This window comes from Furipterus horrens, unplaced genomic scaffold (genome assembly GCF_987537825.1).
Source record: "Furipterus horrens unplaced genomic scaffold, mFurHor1.1.pri manual_scaffold_4, whole genome shotgun sequence".
NCBI classification, from domain to species: domain Eukaryota; kingdom Metazoa; phylum Chordata; class Mammalia; order Chiroptera; family Furipteridae; genus Furipterus; species Furipterus horrens.
The window spans coordinates 198,804,488-198,828,189 of NW_028327174.1; the positions used below are offsets into that span (position 1 = coordinate 198,804,488).

Here is a 23,702-nt window from a genome sequence, read left to right on the forward strand (position 1 = left end):
GGGTCCTCGGCTGCAATGAGGGAGCACAGCCCCAAAGCAAGAAGGGCTGAGGAGTTAGGAAACACAGGAGATTTGTGTGGCCAGAGCCTAGGAGGGGAGCTGGAAAGAGCCTCAAATATCACAATTTGTTTTTCCTCAAGAACAGTTGAGGGAAATGCATGCAGACTCTACTTCCGAATGATCTGGTGGGTGCTGGGAGGGGGACAGAGGGAGAGGTGAGACTGGGGAGGCCAGGACTCGGGATCTGTGGGCAGAGGACTAGAGAGGAAGGGCAGATCTAAGGAGAGGACGAGGTAGAAGACGGCTTTGCTGGGGGCTGGTCCTTGAGTTAAATAGAGCTGGAGGAAGACTCGGGAGGTGCCTGGAGCCAGGAAGATACCAGAAAGATGCTCGGGAAAGGCTGGGGCAGGGGAAGAGGGCCCGGGGCAGGGAGGGAGCCACTGGGCGAACCGCGGGCTGGGTGCTTAGCGCAAGGGCGGCAGGCCTCACACAGCACCACTACTTACTATCCTCCTGGCCAGATCTGTCACCAGCCTGAATCAAGAGAATCCTCTGCAGACAGACCCGGTTCGAGTCCCAGCTTTGTCACTATGTGATCTTGGCTGGGTAAACGACCTCACCTCTCAGTCTCAACGTCCTCTTCTGTAAAATGGGTTAGTGATCCTGACTTTCAGGCTGTTGATTCAGGATTCAACCGGAACGTCTAGCACTTTCCGAGCACACAGGGCTGCTGAGTGAGCGCTACCTACTTTTGGGATTGCTGACCCAGGGCTGGCCCAGCTCTGCCGGAGCTCGGTGGGGACGGGGTCCTGTGGGTTTCAAACCTGCCTCCCAGAGAACAGGGGGGTCCAAGGCTGGAAGGCCCAGGCGTTGTTTGCTCGCTCGCCGCTGCCAGTGTCGCCGCGCCCCCTGGCGGCCATCGGTTGCCATGTCAACGGCGGGTGGCGGAGGCCCGGGGAGGCGGCGGCGGGGGCTGTTCTCTCCTCCCAGGACCGAAGGCCGTTCCCTGGCTGCCTCCCGCCTTCACCCGTAGGGGGGCACACTCTGAGCTGGGGAGGAAGGGGCTCCCCACGGCAGCTGGCACGTGGCGGTAAACTGAGGCACGCGACGAGGCACCCCAAAGCCAGGTGTCGAGTGTGGGCCCCACCTCTGAAGGCGGAGGAGGGGCAGCGGGCGGTGACGCGCTGAGGGCCGCCCGGGCGGGCGGCAGCGGCAGGTGCGGCCGCGGAGGGCGGGAGGGAGAAGGGAGGGGGCGGGCGGAGGGGGAGGGGAGGGCAAGGCCGGGCACCTCCCCCTTTATAACGCGCCCCCTCCCGGGCTCTTGGGCCGCCTCCTGGTCGGCTCTTTTCGTCTCGCCCCCTCGCCCGGCAGCCCCGGGCCCGGGCCCGGCCAGGCAGCCCCCAGGCCGCGGCTTGGGGGCCGCCCCCCCTCCGCTCACCGCCCCGCGCAGCCCGGCGGAGGCGGCGCCGTCGGAGGAGGAGGAGCAGGGCACTGCGGCTGGCCCGGGATCGGGTGCCAGAGCGGCAGCGGCTTCGGCAGCAGCGGCGGCCCGGGCCAATGCAGCGGGACGCACCGCCCCGAGCCCCAGCCCCGGCGCCCCGACTTCCCGCGCCCCCGATCGGGGTCGCCTCCAGCAGTGGCGGCGGCGGAGGTGGGGGCAGCGGCGGCGGCGGAGGCGCCTCTGCAGCTTCGGTTCCTCCTGGCCTCCCGGGAACTACAAGTCCCAGGGGGCCTGGCGGCGGGCGCCGATCGGAAGAGGTGGGGTCGGCGCCGCGAGGCCGGAAGTGGCCGTGGAGGCGGAAGTGGCGCGGCCGCGGAGGGGCCTGGAGCACGGCGTCTGGACCCGGAGCAGGAGCGGCGGCGGCGGCGGCGGCGGCTGGGGGCGGCGGTGGCGCTCTAGGGGCGGCCATGGCAAAGCAATACGATTCAGTGGAGTGCCCCTTTTGTGATGAGGTGACCAAATATGAGAAGCTCGCTAAGATCGGCCAAGGCACCTTTGGGTAAGGCTGGGTCCGGAGGGACCCGGTGCCCTGGGCCTGCACACCTCAGGGCCAACGTGGAGACGCACGGGGTCGCACCGGAGGTGGTCTGGGGGCCTCCTATCCCTAGACTTGTCCCGGTCTTGCTAGGCCGTTCTGCTGCTTACCCCCGGGCCTGACGGAGCTGGCTGGCGGGGAGGAGCCTGAGGCCCGTGATGGGGGACGGGGAGGGGTTGCAGAGAGGAGCTGGTGAGGGGAGCAGGATCTCTCCGAGAGACTTCTGGGGGCGGAGAAGAGACTCAGGGGAGGAAGTAGAGGCTGGAGAGGGACCGCAGAGGGCAGATGGTGGGGTAGCCGAGTGCCCTAGGTACCAGGCCCCGCCTCGCCTTGGAGTCCCTTTTTTCCTGCCCTCGTCTTCTGGTGGGGGAGGGGCGGGCCCTGCGAAAATGGCCTGATGAGCTTTGGGTCTCCCTTTCCGCCTGCAGGGAAGTGTTTAAGGCAAAGCATCGCTTGACCGGCCAAAAGGTGGCTCTGAAGAAGGTACTGATGGAGAACGAGAAGGAAGGGGTGAGTACGGGTCAAGGGGCAGGCAGCCGACTCCCCTGGGCACGTGCGTTTCCACCCTGTCGCTCCTGGGACTCTCACGTTGAGCTTGAATGTCTGTATAGAAGTCCGGGAATTTCCATAGTACAGGAAATTTGACTTCTAAATGAAGCCTTTCAGTTCAAATGCTTTGAAGTATTTGACATTTCAATCCTAGGCAAATGTATTTGGGACCAGGAGGGGGAGCTCATGTTTGCACTGAGTGCCTCGCGGTTTAGAAAGTTAGGAAGCCTTTAAATCCTTTTTCCTTGTTGTTCAATTTTGTTTAATACTTTTAAAAATACATGCATTGGCTTTAAAAGGGTGTCTAGTACTCAGCTGAAAAGGAGCAGTCCCCTCTCCGGCCCGTCTTAGCTCTTGTCCAGCTTCCAGAGACCTGCTTCTTTCCAAGGAGATTTCCTAATAGTTACTCTTGTTGTCTTTGTTACCACCCAGCAAGTGAAACAGGCACAGAGCTAAAATTTTAAGGTTGAAGAAGCTATGGAGCATTTAATGACTTAATAAAGAGGTTAAGTACCACTATTTCAATTCATTGTCTCAAACCAGTCCCTTGAGAGGTACATACTATTTGCTTTCCACCCACTTTCCAGATAAGGCATCTGAGACAGCCGATGTCAGAGCCCATGATTTCACTCTGTCTCCCCACCTGTGCCCCTTAATACACACCCCGTGGCCAATTCCTTGGTCCGGTCCGTAGCGTGCTTACTCACTCCCGACCCGCTTCTCCCACACAGTTCCCCATTACAGCCTTGCGGGAAATCAAGATCCTCCAGCTTCTGAAACATGAGAATGTGGTCAACTTGATTGAAATCTGTCGAACCAAAGGTGAGTTGTTCGGATCTTACTCCCATCTTCGGATGAAGAAAGTGAGGTTTATAACATAAGGCTTTGTTCGTGGAGTTGGAACTGGATACACTTAAATTGCCTCTTCTTAACCCAGACATACCTACTGTGACTGCCTTCTGCAGTCCTTTCATCGAAGCTGGGGCTTCCCCAGGGCCTGCAATGGCACCTGGTGCAGAGGAGGCCCTCAGGAAATATCTTACCAATGAAGGAACACATAGACGCATGTCGGCTGTCTATGGGTTGGAGGGGTGTAGGAACTGGTTGTGGAAAAATGAGTTGCCTATGGGACTTTTGACTTTCTTCTTGTCCCCCTCCCCCCATTCTTCCGGCCTCAGCTTCCCCCTATAACCGCTGCAAAGGCAGTATATACTTGGTGTTTGACTTCTGCGAGCATGACCTTGCTGGGCTGCTGAGCAACGTGTTAGTCAAGTTCACGCTGTCTGAAATCAAGAGGGTCATGCAGATGTTGCTCAATGGCCTCTACTACATCCACAGGAACAAGGTGGGGGAGGAGAGACCCAGGCTTGGTCTGACCTTTGCTCACACTGCTGGGTGGGTGTGGCTCAGACCCTTGAGAATCTGACTGAGCGCGGTGCCCTGCCCCTCTTGCCTTTCCTACAGATCCTGCACAGGGACATGAAGGCAGCCAATGTGCTCATCACCCGAGACGGGGTCCTGAAACTGGCAGACTTTGGGCTGGCCCGGGCCTTCAGTCTGGCCAAGAATAGCCAGCCCAACCGCTATACCAACCGTGTGGTGACGCTTTGGTACCGGCCCCCGGAGCTGTTGCTCGGTGAGGACCCCTGAGTGGGCAGAAGGGGGCAGGGGCTAGTCACTTAGCCTGGCCTCAGCCCCCCCACTGCCAGGGCTTCTTGAGCCGCCGGCCCCGAGGCACCGCGTCTCAGGAGGCCCTCGGGCTCAAGGGCCCCTCCTGGTGCGCTCTTCTTCCCAGGGGAGCGGGACTACGGCCCCCCCATTGACCTGTGGGGTGCTGGGTGCATCATGGCGGAGATGTGGACCCGCAGCCCTATCATGCAGGGCAACACGGAGCAGCACCAGCTTGCCCTCATCAGCCAGCTCTGTGGCTCCATCACCCCTGAGGTGCGTGGCCAGGCTGCCGGGGCCCCTGGGCCCTGCCGGGTGCAGAGATCCAGAAGTCTCCCTGGCAGGGGAGGAGTGGGGAGTGGTACAGAAGGCAAGCTCCTCTCTGGAGAGGTGACTGGTGGAGGGACCGAGCCTGCTCTTGAGAACCACGCGGGCTGTCCCAGCTCCATCACCAGTTCTGTGGCCTTGGGGAAGGCGTTTGAACACCTCACCTGGGAGTTGAGTTTCTCGTCTGTGAAACAACTGCTGGATCTTCTGTGGCGCACATATTCTAGGCGACCTGTGTACAGGGCAAGGGCTTGGCACTCGGGGTGCCAAGTCCATGGTTGCTGCTGCTTTCACCTTGGAGGGGTTGAGCTCACCCTCCAGGGGTGGTCTGGGAGCATCTGAATGGAGAAGTTTTTGTTCCTTCAAGTGCTTGACCAACAGACAAGCTATTCATCTCCTGAGCTGACTTCCTCTCTCCTTCCCCAACCCCCCTCCCCAGGTGTGGCCAAATGTGGACAAATACGAGCTGTTTGAGAAACTGGACCTAGTCAAGGGCCAGAAGCGGAAGGTGAAGGACAGGCTGAAGGCCTACGTGCGTGACCCCTACGCGCTGGACCTCATCGATAAGTTGCTGGTGCTGGACCCCGCGCAGCGCATCGACAGCGACGACGCGCTCAACCACGACTTCTTCTGGTCTGACCCCATGCCCTCAGACCTCAAGGGCATGCTGTCCACACACCTGACCTCCATGTTCGAGTACCTGGCGCCGCCACGCAAGAAGGGCAGCCAGATAGCCCAGCCCTCCACCAACCAGAGCCGCAACCCCACCACCACCAACCAGACGGAGTTCGAGCGCGTGTTCTGAGGGCCGGCCACTGCCGCTCTTCCTAAGGGCTCTTGTTTTATTCTCCTTCTGCTACGTGACTCGTACTGCGGCGAAGACGGGCTGTTGGAGGTTTTTTTCTAGCACTGATTTTCTTTAGTCTCCACGTGGGCGCTGGGAAGGCTGGCCGAGAGGACGGGAGGAAAGCCCTGGCGGAGAGTCCGGGCGGGCCCTGGCACGGCCTCACCTGGGCCCCGGCTTTCTGGATCACGTCCGGAGGGTCTCTGTTGACCTCAGGGCAAGAATGGGGTGAGAGGAGAAATGCACCCCATTAGTGACTGTAAATTCCCAGCATGACGGGAGGAGGGGCAGGTCCCTCCCCCCTCCCCACTTTTTCTCTTGGCGTGAGAAACACGCGTGGGGGACAACCAGCCTCAAATACGGGCTGCTCTTAGGCTGACCCTCAGAAGCACTGGGGCTGGCGAAAACTTGGTTTCTTCGATAGGAGAATTTTATCATGTTTCTTGTATTTGGTTGTTCAGAGACATTCCCGGACGCAGTTGACCCAGTTACAATTAAAGCTGATTTTTTTTTTATTTTCCAATAAGTAGGTGTATGCTTTGTTCAGAGTTCACACTCCCAGCTCTTACCCTGCAGCCAGCAGGTTGGGCTTTACTGTTGAAATCTGATTTGTCACATCTTGACTTTTCCTTGTCCCAGTTCGTGTCCCGATGTAATTGTACAGGATTTTTGTTGTTTTGCCTGGTACCTTCCAGAACACTTGCCGTCCTGCTCCCCAACGGGCAGGTACCACAGAGCTCCCCTGCCCCTCTGCACCTTGTCACGGGAAGAGGGAAGGCCGATGAGAAGAGCACGGTCTCCGTTCCTTGGTGGGGGAGGTGGGGAGGGTTGGCTGTGAGCTGCGTCTGCAGTGGCGACCCCGCTGGGGGCAGTCTGTTGTGGCCGACAGACGGGCATGTTCAAACCTGACACAGGAGGCTGCGAAAAGCTACCGATGGAATGACAACCGTTAGAGCTATGGCTTGCAAAGTTCCTTCAGGCTCATGGGGCAGGCAAGAGAGGAAATGACCAGAGGAGCTGAAGGATCTGCAGGGGCCTGGGAAGCGGCAGTAGCTTTGATCGAGGTGGTGGGGCACGGAACTTGGTGTGAAGGCCCGGACCTGAGGCCTCAGAGCTGGGACCCTTGGAGGAACAGCACAGCCTGAGTCTGAAGTGGCGGATTGGCATGTTCGAGGTAAATTCTACCTTCTCTCTCAGGAGGAGGTCTCTTCTAAGGGGCACAGGAAGGAAGGTTGGCAAAACCTTTTGCCAGGACTGTCCCTGGGAAAAAATGGACCCAGGTCAGAGCTTCACGCCGATGGAAGTACAAAGGCCCTGACCAGTGTATTAGTCTCTTGGGGCCGCTGTAACAAATTGCCACCAATGGGAGCTGAAACTCAAATCTGTTCCGTTGGACCCAGAGGCTAGAAGTTTGAAATCTTGGTGTGGGCAGGTTCGGTTTCTTTCGGAGGCTCTGAGGGAGAGTGTTTGCTGCCCCTCTCAGCTTTCAGTGGCTGCCAGCAATCCTGGGTGTTCTTGGCTTGTAGGCGTAGAACTACTCTGTCTCTTAATGAGGACGCCGGTCACCGGATTTAGGATTCACCGTGACCCGGTGTGATCTCATCCGAACATATATCGTATGAAGACCTTTTCAAATAAGGGCACATTCTGAGGTTCTGGGCAATCATGACTTGCAGAAGGACACTGTTCAACTCAGTACGACTAGGAATCAAGGACCTCCAAAGCAGCAAGGTGGCCTATGGCAAAAAGTTGCTAGATTTTTAAACGACAGATAATTGTTCTCGTTTAATTGTTCAGGTTACGTTGTTTTTTTTGTTGTTGTCGTTTTGTTTTCTCTGAAGCATAAAAAGTTTGTGTAAGAGGTTCATATTCTTGGGCCTAGCAATTCCACTGACAAATTTTGTGTGGGCAGTTGTCTCACCGGAAGGGGAGAAGGGAGGCGCGGCCCCCGTGGGCACGCCAGTGTTTAGATGTCCTGGAATCAGCAGCAGATGAAGTAAGAAGTGACCAGAGGGAGAGTGGGTTCCAGAAGCTAAGGTGCAGTGTTTCAGGAGGAGGGAGTGATCGCTTACACAAATTCTGATGGGTCCAAAATGCAGGAGCGAGGGCTGCCCGTTGGATGTGCGCACGTCGAGGTCAGTGTTGACCCTGGCAGGAGCCACTGGGTTGAGTGCTTCCTTTGAAACTGCCAGGAGCAGCAGGGTCACCGGAGAAGAGGAGGAAGGGGACTGAGGATAGGTTGCAGGAGCTTCTCCCATGAAGGATTAAAAACAAGCTAGTTGTGTGGGGTCTTAAGACCTGTGACTTCATGGACTGGCCCGGTAGAGAGGGCACATGTTGATTCTTGTCCCGTAGACTGAAGGGTCATGTGGCTGAAGGGACAGTGGCCACACCAGGGCTGTAACCTCAAAGGCCGCGCCCCTAACCTGTTCTCGGCTACTTCTGCCCAGTGCACCCCCCTTGTGTGTTCAGGGCAGCCCTCCGCGTGGAAAAGCATTGCCCTCCGTCAGCTTAAGTGAGTGAGAACAGTGCTTCGCCCTCAGTGGGCATCCCAGCTCTAACAAGCTGACCTAACAAGGCCATGTCCACACTGCCGGTTAGGGCCTGAGCAGCCTGGGCCCGGCAAGGCCCTAGGGTTGAATGCTGGGCAACGAAAAGTACGTAGGAGTATATGCCCTGTGCTGGAAAGACGTGGCGACAGGTGGGAAACATACTGCTGGAGCCCGTTTTATGAAATGGGAGGAGCCCTGGCTGTCGTGGCTCAGTGGATTGAGTGTCAGCCTGTGAACAAAAGGGTCACCAGTTCAATTCCCGGTCAGAGCACATGCTTGGGTGGTGGGCCAGGTTCCCATTTGGGGGTGTGGGCAAGGCAACCACACATTTATGTTTCGCTCTCTTCCTCCCTTCCCTTCTCTCTAAATAAAATCTTAAAAAAAAACTTTACATATAAAAATAAACTTTTTTAAAACTAAAAGGAAAAATGGGAGGAATCACAAATACGCATGGTTATTTGGAGGGGTTCTGTCCTTTACGTGTCTTGTTTCCTTATATTTTTATTCATGCAGTTAAACCGTATTTTAAAACAAACGAAGAAGGTCCTAAACCCTGGAGTTTCTGACTCCAAGCTTCCCCCCATGTTCCACCTCCCCATGGAACCCCCCATAGGGAAGGTCTGGAGTAGTGGCAGGGTGGGTGCATCTGCTTCAACCTCCAGTCTTTTTTTTTTTTTTTTTAAGATTTATTTATTTTTATAGGGGAAGGGAGGGAGACAGAGAGGAAGAGAAACATCATCAATGGGTGGTTGCTTCTCACACACCCCCCAACTGGGGACCCAGTCTGCAGCCCAGGCCTGTGCCCTGACCAGGGATTGAACCAGCCACCCTTTGGTTCACAGGCTGGCGCTCAATCCACTGAGCCACACCAGTGAGGGCTGGCCTCCAGTCTTGGTGTGACGGGTTTCCTCCCAGTGTGTGGAGGGAGGTGTGTGTCCCAGAACAGAAACTCCCGGGTGGCAGGGCCTGCGGGGCCATTACCCTGGGGCGCTGAGAGTAGCACCTGGCACTTCCAGCACGAACAGTAAAGGTCTCCACTAGCTTCCTGGGACGGGCCTTCTGACCAGATCGGCCTTCGCGCCCTTGGTGTCACCCAGGAATGGCTCTGTGTCCTGGCTTCTTTCTGACCAACTGATACGGTGAAACAGCCTCTCCACCCAGCAGGCTTAGACGGCTTAGGTCAAGAGCGCCCCTGAATCTTGATCCCCGCTCCTTACCTGGCCAGGACAGGTGGGCCCTAATGGCAAGGGGAGGTGGGCTGTGATAAGAGGCCTGCTAAAGCCAGCTCCAAGGGGCTGCAAATCTCCCAGGTGCCTCTCCTCCAGGCACCCCCCACCCCACCCCGCCTGCTCACCTTTAACCTCCACTCAGTTGTTATTTAACTCATGGAAATCCTGCACTCTGGAAACGTCCAGGCAGGCCTAGAGGTCCCTGGGCAAGATCCCAAGAGGAGAGCAGGAACCTATCAGGTAGGACCTTCCCCCGCAAACTGCGGAGGCCCTGGGGGTTGGGGGAGAAGGTGAGGTCTTGGCATCCTCTCTACTCCCCGCCGACCTCTGGCCCAGCTGAAGCCCGGACAGAGCGACCTTGGTTTTGCAGAAGTGGCCTGTGGTCACTTTGTGTCTGCCTGGTTGGGGAGCATGAAGGTCAGGGATGAAAAGGGCCAAGTCCCTGGCTACCTCCTGGCCAGTCGCTGAGAAGCTGTGGTGGGAAGCAACCATGGAGCCGCCTAGCCCGACCAGGGAGCTTTTCTCAGCTAAATCTGCCTCCTTCCAGGTAGGAGAACACGGTGACCTGGGGCAGATGGCGTGTCTCTCTAAGCCTCAGTTCTTTCTTTTGTACAAATGGGTGTAAATATCCCTCGGGGGTCCACGACCACCAGCAATGATAATAATCCCACACTTTGTGGAACCCCAGGAGAGAAACCTTGTTATTGATAAGCCTAGTGCTAAAGGCCAGGGGTGGCCAAGCGCCCCCGTTGGCTTCACAGCTCCACCTTGACCTCTGGAGGCTCCACAGCAGCCCTGCCCAGTGTGGTTGTGGGGAGGTTCGGGGGGGGGGGGGGCGCAGTTCTTTAGAGCAGAACTGGTAGCAGGTATGGCTGGTGGCAGAGGCTACGTCCAGGGCCCTGTGTGCCAGGCAGGTTAACATGATCTATGGACTGGATGTCATCTCACTGAATTCAGGACTGCCCCGTGAAGGACTGTTAGTCTCATTTTAATAATAATAATGACAATCATAATGGCAACATTGATCAAGTTCTTACTACCCGCTGGAGCCTGTGCCCAGTCCCAGTCTGCCTTTTACAGATCTGAACCCATTACTGTCTGCATTTTATAGATCTGATAGGTGAGGCTAAGTGCTGCTAAGGCCTTAGCTCGTGAAAGATCTTGAACCCTGGCACATGGGTGGAGCCCGGGCGCTGTGCTCCTGGCCCAGCACCCTCTCATTCAGCCTCATCCGACCCTTGGGGTTGGGGGCGACTGCAGGCCCCGCTTTACAGTTGAAGCCACAGGGCTCAGCGAGGTCAGGAGGCAGTGGAAGCCTGCCAGCCCGGCTCGGGCGGAGACTGGCGGGAGCTGGGGATGGGAATCCTGGGCTTGGCTACAAGGGCCCAAGCTTGGAGATCTAGGGTCCCATCCCTATAGACATAGTCACCTAGCCTCCCCAAGCCTCGGGTTCCTCCTCTGTGGAACAGGGACCACGAGAAGGTGCCTCCCTCTCTCCCTGTGCCTTCTGAGGCCCAGGCGAGAATGCACAGGCTGTGGCGCTCAGCCAGCGTGGCCTAGGGCTACACACCAGGCCGGGCCAGGCCGGGCCCTGCCTCCCCAGTCCCTCCAGACACAGCCTTCCGCCCAGCAGGAGAGGAGGGATGGCCCCAGATGCCAGGGTTTGGGAACAGCGGCTCCTTCGAGTTCACCTAGGCCCCCACACTTTAGAGGCCAGGGCCCAGGAGAGATGAGGTGACTTGCCCAGGGTCACACGGTGTGGGCCCTCTCACCAGGGGAGAAAGAATTGAGGGCAGGCCCCAGGGAGTCGGGAGAGCTGACATTTCACAGGGCTCCTTGCCAGTAATAGGGCTTCCATTTGAAGTAAGGGCCAGCTCAAGGCCAGAGCTCTGTTGACCAGATGACCAGGTCACCTCACGGGGCACAGGGCAAGCGGGGTAGGGCCCAAGGGTGGCCTGAGGGTGGAGTCTGTCTGGGGCTCAGTGAATAACTGAGTCACTTCCTCTCTTGGGCCTTTGTTGCCTCCCCTGACAAATGGGTTCCGGAACGGAAGCTTCCTCTCAGGGTGGGTGAGGATCCAATGAGACAGATATGTGTAAAGGTCTCTGCAGAAAGAACCCACATGAACTATCATTTAAGAAAATCCAAGTTACAAGTGAAAAAAATTAGCCAGGGATTTCCCATCTTGATCAGAGGGGCTGAATCAATAGTCACGGGAATCAAACAGAGCTGGGACTGGGCTGAGTCCTTTCTAGCTACTCACCTTCACTGGGGATTCCTCTCCGTGGGCCCTCAGTTTCCTCACCTGTAAAATGGGCTCAGCACAGCGCCTGGCAAGGAGGAGGCTTGGTAAGTCCTTCCCCCCGGGAGCAGGTGCCACAGACAAGGGTGGTCACAGAGGGAGAGATAACAAACTGAAAAAACTCCCACACGCTCTTTTCCTCTGAAAAGCAAAGACAGCTGCTCTCAGCTTCGGGCAGAGAAGCCTTTCACCAGCTCTAAGCGGAGGAGGCAGGCCTGAGCCAGCCTTTCTGTGGCCCGGCTACCGTAAGGCCCTGTGCCACATGACGGGTGCCCTCTGGGGCCCCTCACGGCCATGAATGGGCACCCCAGGAACTGCTGGGGAACCACGTCTGGTTCCAGGTCAGTCCTGGCGCCTCCCTGGGCCTCAGTGGCCCGAACTGCTGAATAAGAGAGTTGGTCAAGCCCTGGCTGGTGTGGCTCAGTTGCTTGAGCATCATTCTGCACGGCAAAGGGCAGCCAGTTCGATTCCTGAGCAGGGCGCTGGCCTGGGTTGTGAGTTCGGTCCCCGATTGGGGACGCATACGGGAGGCAACCACTCGCTGTTTCTTTCTTGCGCTGATCATGTTTCTCTCCCTCTCTCTCCCTCTCTCTCCCTCTCCCTCCCTTGCCCCCCCCCAAAAAAAAGAGTCAGTTAAGGCGAGCTCTGAGGTGCAGCCACCCAAGGTGATAGGAACCCCTCATTCTTTTTTCTAATTATGCACGTTCCCAGGGGAAACGCTGACATAATACATATGAGCAAAAGGAAAACAGAAGTTGCCTCTAACGTGGTCACCCGAAGCTATTCACAGGTACTATTTACAGAATAACTTCCAGGCTCTTTCTACATGATAATTACTTAAACAAAAATTGTTTCCCACTGCCCTGGCTGGTGTGGTTCTGTGGATTGAGCACCGGCCTGGGAACCAAATGGTTGCTGGTTCAATTCCCAGTCAGGGCACATGCCTGGGTTGCGGGCTGGGTCCCCAGCTGGGGGCCCGCAAGAGGCAACCACACATTCATGTCTCTCTCTCTCTCAAATAAACAAATAAATAAAATAAAATTACATTAAAAAAAAAGAAAAGAAAAAGATAAAAAATATTTTGTTTAAAAAAAAGGGTTCCCACTGTCCACATCACCAAGGGATTTGTACCCATAGTCACCTTCTTATATGGCAATTCATAACCCTCTTTAAACAGAGCATTTATTCCGAAATGCTAATACAAGCGCATGGTTCAAAATCTTAAAAATACACAGGGGTGGACAGTGAAGAGCAGGCAGCAAGAAGGTGACATTTGAGCCGAGCCCTGGAATGACCGGGAGTCAGTGATGTGAACTTTTGGGGAAAGAATGTTCCAGGCTGAGGGAAACACCAGTGCACAGGCCCTGAGGCTTTGTCATGCATTCACTCTGTGTGACCGTTGGCTGGCTGAGCAACCCCTCTGTGCCTCAGTTCCCCATGAAGACTAAGCAAGTACCTTTACGGCTGCATGCTCACTAGTTGCGGACTTTCACAAAGGTGGGCTTGCGGGTGTCCTATCTGAGGATCCAAGAGACAGTTTCTCATCAGATGAATGAGTGAATGAAGGAATGGACTGAGGACACCCTGCCCTTTGGGAAGGTGGGGTTTAACGCAGAACCCCTGGGCTGCTCACTCACCCTGCACACACCTGCAGTTCAGCCTCCAGTGCGTGGACTCGGGCTCACTTGCCAGGGTCCCCATACCCTTGTTTCCTTTTCTCTCCAAACAACGGCTGTGCTTCCCTTGCTCTTGCTGGAGAGTGGAAATGCCCTCTTGGCGGCAAAGGGGTTTCCAGGTGTGTGTTGCAGTTGTCCTTGATTTTCCCCTCTACACGTCTCTCTATTTTCTTCTACAAACAGCTCTGACCTGTCAAGTAAAAAACAAGGATACAAAGGAGGTGAGCAGACCATAAGGAAATACAGTTTCTAAAAATAAGAAAATAAAATAAAATACATGCAACTGCTAACTACCCCAAGAATCCATTTTGACTCCTATGCGATTGGCAAGGACCAAAGCTAACCAGCGGTTTCTGTCGGTGAAGAAACAGCTGGCTCATGCCATGCAGGGGCTGGGTGGGTGGAAGCCAGCCCTGCCCTCTGCAGGACAATGGCAATATGTATGAAAGTGTCAAATGCAAATCTCCTTCTACCCAGTGGTTACACTTCCGGGAATTTACTCACACATGGAAGAAATAATGAGGGTAAAGAGGGTAAACCGTTACCAGTTGCAACCTTGCTTGTGATGGCAAAAATACTGGAAACCAAACGGTCCATCAGGAGGAGACTGGCCAAATACACAACAGTACTTCCACACCAAGGAGCGCTGTGCAGCCTAGAACACATTCACTGATGGGGAAGCTCTTACGTACTGACACTGCTCAGAACAAGGTCCCAGATATAAAGGCATGTGGAAAAAGTACAGTGCAGACTTGCATGCATGGTCTTCTATCTGTGACTGTAAAAGGGAAATTTATATGTATTTGGTTTTGCTTGCAAATGCACACAATTTCTCTGGAAAGATTACGAGAAACATAACTTTGCTTTGGGGTGAGGGGAATTAGGATGCTGGGACCTGGAGTGGCGGGGGAGAGTTTTCACTGTACATCTTCTGACTATCTGAGTGATATGATGTATTATTCATCCACAAATACTAATTTAAAAGTGAAATTAAGAGCCCTGGCTGGTGTGGCTCAATGGGTCAAGTGCCGGCCTGTGAACAAAGGGTTGCCAGTTCACGCCTATCTGATCGTGTCATTTCTTTTAAGACCATTTTATTGTCATCCAAATGTAATCCAAATTTCTTGGATTAAAGTGTACAGAGGACAGAACCAAGGGGTAACTGCAGGCACTGTGGCGCAACTAGACCCAACCAGGTGAAGAAAGTTCAGTTCTCTTAGGCGCCTAGTTCTGTCTCTCCAATCGTTCGCTTTTCGCGTACAGTTCCCTCCATTGTCCTGGCAACCTCTCTCCTATCCCCGCACCTCGCTGGCTCCCTCTTATCCCCAGGCCTCTCCCAGGATGGGGCTTTCTTCCAGGAAGACGTCCCAGGCTGCCCAGGCTCGGCTAGGAACCTCAGCAGCGTAGGTGCCTGGTTTTTGCTCTGTTGGCCCGCAATAGGGCCGTCAGATTCGTGGAGGCAGAGACCGCATCCCCGCAGCCTGTGGTCTTCGCGTTGAGTTGTGACATTTGGGGCCGGGATTCAGTGACCTCCGCAGGTCATTTCATCGGGCTCGGAGCTGGTTCGGAGCCGGCTCTGGCCTGGAGCAGAGGCTGAGGGCTGCTGACTGGGAATGGTCATTTTGGGGGGTGCAAGTTTATCTAAGGCGGAGGCGGCCCGCGGAGTTTGCCCCTCATAAATATGAGCGAAGGCCGCCGCCCGGGGGACTGCCCCTCACAAGGATGGCACCCGCGGATTCTTATTGGTGCCGGTGGGTCCCTTGGGCGGGGCTTATTGACGGAGGGCGGGGCGTGGCGGGGCTGGTGGCGGGGCGTCTTCGGCTCAGGCCTAGCGTGAAATCGGCTCTGCCACTATGCCTCCCGCACGCGGGCACCTGCGCGTGGCTCGCTTCCTGGCCGCGGTTTCTCCGCGGGGTGTAACGCCCACGGTGGCTGGAAGGCGACTGCTGAGCGTAAGGCCCGCGCCGCAGGAGCCCGGCACGAAGTATCAGGTATCCAGCAGGCAGGCTGGCGATCGTGCGATGACACGTGGGCCAGACCCGAGCCACACTGCATCCCGAGGCGCCAGCTCAGGAGGGTCCCAAGAAACCTGAGACTGGGGAGCTCGGGGTGGCGGGGGGCATCCTGGAGTCCGGGATTGGGTGCCAGGACCAGGAAGTTGGGCCCGGACGGCCGGATCTGGAAATTCTGAGGCTGAAGGGCCCTGCGTTAGAGTTGGAAGGGGAGCCCTGAGACAGGACCAAGAGGTCCAGTGGCTCAGCTGGGGTTCTGGTTCTCCAGAGTCTCCGGAGTCAGGAATCAGGGGCAATGAGGCGTGGGGATAGGGGCGGGGCAAGAATCGGGAAAACAAAAAGCTTCCACCTGGCTCTGTGCAAGGGGCCCGCTGCTTGATAGCAGGTGGAATCAGTCTGATGGAGGTCAAACCACCAACCATTGACGTCCTGAGGGGAAATAAACAACACCCCCACTCTTAGACCCAGTGTGGACCCTCCTCAGGCTGACCTACCTGCTCTCCTGCGTGGGTGACCCTGGGCACACCCTCTTTCCCTCCCAGCCTCCTCTCTCCCATCTGGTGACTTCAGGCAGCTCAACGCTATTTCTTTTTTTTTTTTTTTGCGGGGTGCACAAGAATGCAAATTTATTCATGAACACAAAATATCCCTGCAGGCCAAAAAAATTTTTTTTGCAGAATTTAAACAACCATCATCTTATCTCAACATGGGAAAACCTCTTCCCTTAATAGTTTAGAAAGTATTTCAATGTCTCATATTCAAGCAGCTCTCTTCCTGGTCAGAGTGTGGAATCCCAATCATGAAAGACGCTGGGAACTCTCCGTCCTGATTCCTCCAGTTTAAGAACCCCAGTCATCTGTGGTTCTGGCCCTGTCCTAGTAGGGGCCGGATATAGTGTGGGCTCCATCAGAGAGAATGAGGACAAAGGCCCCAGGGATGCAGCCTGGGGATCCCTAACCAGAAGCAAGGCTAATTCCATTAATGATGTTACCTGCTTAACCTGTCACTCCCTGGGTGGGGCTGAGCTGCCTTCAGGCTCCCATTTCTGCCAGAGCTGGAACGATGCCACATCTCTCTCACCGGTGTCTAATCTCTAGGCTGGGGCAACGGGGCTGGCACGGCAGGCTGGTGCTCTGGCCTGGCCACTGGTGCACAGGGTACCTCTGTCCCTGTGGGCCCCGAGTGAGCCTTAACTTGCTGTCTGGGGACTGTGTTTGACAGGATGCTGTGCGCACACTCAATACCCTGCAGACCAACGCCAGCTACCTGGAGCAGGTGAAGCGCAAGCGGGGCGACCCCCAGACACAGCTGGAAGCCATGAAACTGTACTTGGCACAGAGTGGGCTGCAGGTGAAGTGGGCTGGGCCTGTGACCACCCCTCCCCGCATTTGTCTGTGGGGCCTTTTGCTGACTTGGGGATCTTGTCTCTCTTTGCCAGGTGGAAGACTTGGACCAGCTGAACATCATCCATATCACTGGGACGAAGGGGAAGGTGAAGGACAGGACCCACAGGTGTATCCACTTGGTGGGGCGGGGGTGGTGGGAACTGCCCAGACAAGAACTTTCTTTGTAGGGCTCTACCTGTGCCTTCACTGAACGTATCCTCCGAAGCTATGGTCTGAAGACGGGATTCTTTAGGTACTGAGGTGCGGAGGGATGTGGGACCAGCCAACTCCTCAGGGCCAGGGCCTCGGAGCTCAGCTGCTTCTGTCTGCCCAATTTTTATTCATTCAACACGCATGTAATTAGCACCCACTGTTACGGAACCCCTGGGCTGCTCCAATTGAAAACAAACCCACGGGCTCTTTAGTTAGGGGTCCGATTGCCCGCCGCCAGAATTACAACTCTTAATAGTTCAGTTGAGTGAAAAGAAAATTGTTTATTTAACAGTTACACATATCCTTGCCTTCCCCCTACCAAACCTAGCCAGTTCTAGGAAGGTCAGAAACACCGTTTACCTACTTGCCAAACACAGTTCAGCTTTACCAGTAGCTGCCAATCACTCAGTTCTGATTGGGGAGGTCCTTTCTGTGCTGTGGTGCCCTTCAGCTCTCAATGCAAAACCGCCGGGATTCTCAGCCTCCTTGCAAACTGTCTTCTTTCTGTAAATCGCGTGGATCTCCTCTCCTTCTCCAGAGCACCCCTGCGAACACCTGCCAGCGAGGGAGACAGCCCCAGAGCGTGCCGTCCCCCTAAAGTGTTCGCAGCTGCCTATATATCCCTGACTGCGTCCTCTGATGCAGTGGGTGTTGCCCACAGTTCTGACCATTCACAGAACCCCACTTAGGCTCTGTGTGCTTTCCATACCCCGTCCCCTGGTTCAAGACTCCTCCCATCCACCTGAGGCCTTGGAAGCATCCAAGCAATTTTGCATAATGAAAGACACCAGCCACCAGCCTCAGGCATGTGGAGGCATTCTGAAAGCTGCTTCCTTCTCCCCATCTCCCAGCCGCAAACTCCAGGGATTTTTGGACTCCCCTGTTTCTGTAACACCACCACAATGGCTCAAGTTTATGGCAGTATTTAATGTTCATAATGAAAAAAATTAGGGGAGGGTGGCAGTAACTTGAATGTATAAACTAAACACAGCTAGAATAGTCACATGTATCTTTGTAAATTTAAATTCCATATACAATTGTTAGATCACATAGGAGTATTTATCAATTAGGATGCCTTTGCAGCAAGGAGCAGAAAGCCTGGCTTGTGAGGGTTTAAAGGGTAAGGGGAGCTTAGGACACACGTGCCGCCCCCTGAGCAGGCAGCAGAGGGGAGCCCTTTCCCGTGGCCAGCCTCAGTTGCTGCTTTTGTCCTCCAGGCAGTGCTCCCACTTGGTCGCGCTCAGGAATCTAGACTCATGCCCGAAGGTGGGCAGGGGTGGGCGGGGCTGGGTGCTCACACCTCTCCTTAGCTGGCCACCTGTAAAGCATGGGGTTAACCTGGTGGTCAGCTGCTCAGGATTCAGCCCTTGAGGTTGGGGCATTTAAGATTTTTGCCTCCTTTTCTGTGCCCGGTTCCTTCAGGTGACCTCTGAGCATCTGAAACCAGCTCACGGAGGTCATTTCAGGCCATTGTGTTTCCCCTAACCAGTTGTTTGTTCAAAATAAAGAAACAGAAGGACTCATAATACATGAGAGGGTCTTTCTTTTAGGATTCAAATAGAAGCCAAAAATCTCTCTTCTAAAGTGAGTTTTTGGGTAAAAACCCAGCCATTGACTGGAGCCTGTGTAGCCTTGTGGGCCAGGCCGGGGATACACAGAAGGGCTGGGGCACAGGGAACTATCGAGGGACTCAGGAGAGGTGAGGCCCCACCTGGCCCCGGGCGCCCAGGTGAAGAGCTAGGACTCTTGAGGGCAGGGGTAAGCCACAGAAGTGTTTTCAGCAGGACAGCGACATGGTCAGATCTGGGTTTACAAAAGACAGTTCTGACAGGGGGTGGGGGGGCCTGGGGGGCTTGAGCCTTGATGACCTCAGGTGTCCCGGCAGCTCTCCCCACCTGGTGCAGGTACGCGAGCGGATCCGAATCAATGGGCAGCCCATCAGCGCTGAGCTCTTCACCAAGCACTTCTGGCACCTCTATCACCGCCTGGAGGAGACCAAGGTTTCCATGCAGGAGGGCTGGCGGGGGCTGCTGGGGTGGGTGGATGGACCCAGAAGGAGCTGCACGTCCCAGGACCCCACCCCCCAGGCAGAGACTGCAGGGGTCCCAGGTTCTGACGTGTTCGTGTCCACAGGACAGCAACAGCTGCCTTTCCATGCCTGGGTACTTCCGCTTCCTCACGCTCATGGCTTTCCATGTCTTCCTCCAAGAGAAGGTGCGGGCCCCTTCCCCAGAACCCTGTGTCTGAGGCCTTGGGGAGGGGAATCTGAAGCAGGCTGGGGACTCGCATGTGGCATCCGGGTGCCCCTGTACCTCCTGCCATGCCCTCTGATTCTCTGCAGGTGGACCTGGCAGTGGTGGAAGTCGGTATTGGTGGGGCTTACGACTGCACTAACATCATCAGGCAAGTGCGGCTGCCTGGGGACAGGGGTGGTGGCCACGAGCCCAGGTGGGCCAGGGCAGGGGCCTCATGGCTCTTTTGTCTTCTGCAGGAAGCCTGTGGTGTGTGGGGTCTCCTCTCTGGGCATTGACCACACAAACCTCCTGGGGGACACGATGGAGAAGATCGCATGGCAGAAAGGGGGCATCTTCAAGGTGACCAGGCAGCCCCAGGGAGGGGAGGTACATGGGTAGCCTGGCCCTGGCCCTTAAGGCTCTGCAAAGTGGGGCTGGGGCAGGGTCCTTTGTACCCGGACTCAGGAGAGATCTTGGGCATTAGTGGGGTCTGGGTTCTTGTCTCAGCTCCACATGTGCCTGGAGCAAGTTGAACTTCATCTCCAGCCTTAGTGTCCCCATGGAGGGGTTCCCATAGCTCCTGTGGGGGCCAGGGATGGCGGTGGAGGACCCTCAGCAGCCCACCTCTCTCTGTCCTCCGCAGCGTGGCGTCCCCGCCTTCACCGTGCTCCAGCCGGACGGTCCCCTGGCAGTGCTGAAGGAGCGAGCTGAGCAGATCTCAGTGAGTCTGACCGGAAGTGCTGGGAGCCACTTCATCCTTTGGGCTTCAGGTGGCTGCTCTGTTCAGTGAGGGCCAGCTGGTCGTCCGGCGGGAGCACGTCTTGGTTCTAGGAGCAGGGCTTGGTGGCTTCTGGTGGGTGGGGAAAGATGGCAGGGCTGATGACATCAGGAAGGGCAGCCTGGCCATGGTGGCAGTGGCAGCTCCCGATTCCTCTGCAGTGTCCCCTCTATCTGTGCCCGCCGCTGGAGGCCCTGGAGGAAGGGGGGCCACCACTGACCCTGGGCCTGGAGGGAGAGCACCAGCGGTCCAATGCCGCCTTGGCCCTGCAGCTGGCCCGCTGCTGGCTGCAGCAAAAGGACCACCAAGGTCAGTGGGCAGGGGACATGTGGAGCCTGCGTCTGAGGGTTCTGAGAACACTCGGTCCCACCCAGCCCTCCCTTGCCCCCCAGGCGCTGGGGAGCTGAAAGCGTCCAGGCCAAGCCTCCTGTGTCAGCTGCCTCTGGCTCCTGTGTTCCAGCCCACACCCCACATGCGGCTCGGTGCGTTACATTCTGCTCCCCTGCCCGGTCCCTTCAGGTGGTTCTCAGTTTCCTGTTTGAGAGGTGGAGGCAGTTTGATAGGGTGTCCAAGAGAAAGAACTCCGAAGTCAGTAAGCTTCCTTGACTTAGAGTTCAGGAACTCGCTGTGAGCCTCAGTCTCCACCCCCCCTGCCAAATGAGATGATTATAGGACCTACTGGGAAGGGACTGAGCCCAGAGCTGGCAAGTATGGGATAAAGTGCCCAGCCAGTGGTAGCTGCTATTACTGTCATCCTGGTCATCATCCTCATAGGACTGTGAGTTTCTTGAGAATGGTGATATCATCTGTCTTCTTGTTTCCCCCAAAGCTTTTAGCACATAGTAGGTGCTCTTGGCTGTTAGACCGCTTCAGCCAATGGTTGCAGTGTGCCCATCATGTGCCAGGCCCGGCGTCAGGGCCGTGACTCAGCCCTGGAGCCAGGTGGGTCTTGGATTGCGTCCTGGCCCCAAGACTCACTTGCTCTGTCACTTAATCTCTCTGAGCTAAGGGCTGCTTGGATGATTCCACCAGATGAAGCAGTGGAAGAGCTGACCCCACTGACGGGCACCCAGTCATAGGCCCTGGCCTGATCAGCTCCTCAGAGCGCTCAGATGGGGGCGCCGCGGGCTGGGGATGTGTTCGAGTGGAGGACTGGGGTGGGGACAGGATGTGGGAGGGCCTCCTCCTAGCAACTGCCAGGAGCTGCCTTGCCCGCCTCCCCCAGGGCTTGGAGGCACGGAGTGGCCAGGCCGGAACCAGACGTTGCAGCGGGGGCCCCTCACCTGGTACCTGGACGGGGCGCACACCTCCAGCAGCGTGCAAGCCTGCGTGCACTGGTTCAGCCGGGCGCTCTGCCGCCGGAAGAGGCCCAGCCGGTGAGCGCAGGACAGAGTGGGTTCGGGAGGGGAGGGGTCTCGGGGAAGGATGGGGCGCACCGGGCCTGTGGGTAGGGAGGAGGGAGGTGTCTGGAGGAAGGGGGGGAGGTAGGGCCCTTATCCGCCTCCTCGCCCCTCTCGCAGCGGACCTGAGGTGTGCGTCTTGCTCTTCAACTCCACTGGGGACCGGGATCCTGCTGCCCTGCTGAAGCTGCTGCAGGTGAGCCCGGCTGGTGGCCGGCAACAGGCAGCGGGGCTCTGTTCTGGCTAAGCGTCCCCTCCCCTGCAGTGGTGCCTTCATCCCTATGCCTCCCTCTCCTCAATTGTAGAATGGGGCTAATTCCTGGGTTTGGAGCCTGCCCAGTTGCTTCGTGACTCTAAGCTGTACCCCTGCCCCCAAGTCTGTGTTTCCCCATCTGTACCCAGACCACAGGCCAGGCAGGGAACACGGAGGTAGATGGGGGCAGGGGGGCCTGAAGTGGCTGGGTTTATGCAGCATCACTCCAGTGGGGGGCATCTCCAGAGATGGGAATACGTATGTGGGCTCCAAGGTGCTGTGTGGGAGATGGGGTGTGGGTGGGGCATCCTCTTGGGACACCAAGCTTTATTCCTTGGCCTTCTAGCCCTGCCAGTTTGACTATGCAGTTTTCTGCCCTAACCTGACAGAGGTGTCATCCGTGGACAACGCAGGTAAGAGGTGACAGGCGTGGTTCCTTGAGGTGGGCGGGGTATACAGGACCCTGAGCTAGACTGCTCTGTTGCTGACTGTGGGGGCTTCTGAACTGGAAGTCTGGGGTAGGAGCTAGATTTGTTTTATTGTATAAATATCCCTTGGCACATTTTGAATTTTGCATGTGACTGCAACACTGAAAAAGAATTATTGGGGAAAACATTTTTCTTTTTTTTTTTTTTAAACATCACTGTGTGGTTGCCTCTCACTCGCGTCCCCAACTGGGGACCTGATGTGCAACCTTGTCATGTGCCCTGACTGGGAATCGAACCAGCGACACTTGGCTCGCAGGCTGACGCTCAATCCACTGAGCCACAGTAGCCAGGGCCTGGGGAAAACATTTTTCAAAATGCAAGTTAAAACCTACTGATGGTTCTTGAAATCAATTTAGTGGGTCTCAACCAGCATTTTTCATTTTAAATGAAATAGAATAGAAACGATCTGAGTCTTGAATGAGGGGTGGGTACTATTTTATGACGGTTCTGTTCCAGATACTTATATACTCATATGTGAGTACATATTGTAAAATGTATTTTTTACTGTGGGTCCCATTGAAAAAATTTTGAAATACTATTATAAAAAGCACAGCTCCCCAGGCCCCACGTCAGACTGTCTGGGGAGAGTCCAGGAGTCTGTGTTTCTGGAAATGCTTGTGCACATCTGGTGATGGACCGTGTCCATTTGACGGGTGGAGGCCATGGGGCTAAGGTAGGGAGCTGTGCTCAGTGGACAAGAGCCCCAGCTTTGAAGCTAGACTGGCTTTGCTTGTCACCAGCTCTGAGACACTGGGTAAGTCACTGAACCTCTCTGAGCCTCAGTTCCTTCATAGCGTGCCTGCTCTTCCCACGCCCCTTGCTGATGTGCCCGTCCCTGTGTCCTGCAGACCAGCAGAACTTCACTGTGACCCTGGACCAGGTGTTGCTCCGCTGCTTGGAACACCAGCAGCACTGGGGCCGCCTGCATGGGGAGCAGGCCAGCCCGGACCCCTGGAGCACCCCCAGCCTGGAGCCTCCTAGGTCCGCATCCCTGCTGCCGGTGCCCCACCCAACCCACACCCACAGGCCCAGCTCCCTCGTCTTCAGCTGCATCTCCCACGCTTTGCAGTGGATCAGCCAGGGCCGGGACCCTGTCTTTCAGACACCCAGTCCCCCGCAGGGCCATCTCGCCCACCCTGCGGCAGAGAGCGGGGCCAGGGCACTCCGTGAGGCCACTGCCATCCACGTACTGGTCACAGGAAGCCTGCACCTGGTGGGCGGTGTTCTGAAGCTGCTGGAGCCCTCCCTGTCCCAGTAGCCAAGGCAGTGGGGTGGGGGTGGGGCCTCCCACGCCTGCCCTGCGTCTCTCCATGAACTCCTGTGTTAGGTGCCTTTTTTCGGCTTCCCCGATTCTGTCCGGACTGCCCCAGGCACCTGGGCTCCGGGCGTGGGTGGCAGGCTGAGATCAGACACGCTGTCCCTGTGTCTGGTGCCCTCGGCCTCTCCTCCTTCCCTGCCGAGACAGCCAGGGGCCTTCCCAGTCCTCCTGTCGGGGCAGTAGGCCTGACCACCCAGCCTGTCTCCTTCCCACCCAGACTGCTTCCTGGCCAGGCCTAGGGTCCTGCCTGGTGGGCGCCCACAGATGTCCCCCTCTCAGTGGCCTTCTGGAAAAGGGAGAGAGTCCCTGCCTGGGACCCCCAGGGGACAGAGGGTGGCTGGATTAAAGACTTTACCTTTAAAAAAAATAAAAGAATACTTGACTTAACCCTTGACCTCCAGCTTCCTCGGCAGACAGTAGGGGGATGGAGGCTGTAGG

At 56.4% G+C, this 23,702-nt stretch overlaps 2 protein-coding genes across 2 annotated transcripts; both read left to right on the forward strand.

Annotated features, from left to right (window-relative positions):
- The first annotated feature begins 1,346 nt into the window (after nt 1-1,346).
- Nucleotides 1,347-5,942, forward strand: CDK9 (cyclin dependent kinase 9). The gene is made up of 7 exons (XM_090274766.1): nt 1,347-2,000; nt 2,465-2,546; nt 3,317-3,407; nt 3,764-3,930; nt 4,050-4,221; nt 4,381-4,529; nt 5,020-5,942. The coding sequence occupies exons 1-7, from the start codon at nt 1,558-1,560 to the stop codon at nt 5,383-5,385; spliced, it is 1,470 nt and encodes a 489-aa protein (XP_090130892.1). The 5' UTR covers nt 1,347-1,557; the 3' UTR covers nt 5,386-5,942.
- A 9,037-nt stretch (nt 5,943-14,979) lies between these two features.
- FPGS (folylpolyglutamate synthase) lies at nt 14,980-23,658 on the forward strand. The gene is made up of 15 exons (XM_090274769.1): nt 14,980-15,174; nt 16,417-16,545; nt 16,634-16,687; nt 16,769-16,833; nt 18,679-18,793; nt 18,927-19,007; nt 19,135-19,200; nt 19,289-19,387; nt 19,671-19,748; nt 19,967-20,114; nt 20,198-20,287; nt 21,031-21,181; nt 21,326-21,401; nt 21,805-21,871; nt 22,795-23,658. Exons 1-15 carry the CDS (start codon nt 15,037-15,039, stop codon nt 23,202-23,204), a joined length of 1,767 nt encoding a protein of 588 aa, XP_090130895.1. The 5' UTR covers nt 14,980-15,036; the 3' UTR covers nt 23,205-23,658.
- The last annotated feature ends 44 nt before the right edge of the window (nt 23,659-23,702 follow it).

Bases quoted from the DNA above. Each gene is read 5' to 3' on its own strand.
- CDK9 (XM_090274766.1), top strand. From the start codon at position 1,558: ATGCAGCGGGACGCACCGCCCCGAGCCCCAGCCCCGGCGCCCCGACTT. The intron at 2,001-2,464 runs GTAAGGCTGGGT...TTCCGCCTGCAG, and splicing joins ATCGGCCAAGGCACCTTTGG to GGAAGTGTTTAAGGCAAAGC. The intron at 2,547-3,316 runs GTGAGTACGGGT...TCTCCCACACAG, and splicing joins TGGAGAACGAGAAGGAAGGG to TTCCCCATTACAGCCTTGCG.
- FPGS (XM_090274769.1), top strand. From the start codon at position 15,037: ATGCCTCCCGCACGCGGGCACCTGCGCGTGGCTCGCTTCCTGGCCGCG. The intron at 19,388-19,670 runs GTGACCAGGCAG...TGTCCTCCGCAG, and splicing joins AGAAAGGGGGCATCTTCAAG to CGTGGCGTCCCCGCCTTCAC. The intron at 20,115-20,197 runs GTCAGTGGGCAG...CTTGCCCCCCAG, and splicing joins GCAGCAAAAGGACCACCAAG to GCGCTGGGGAGCTGAAAGCG.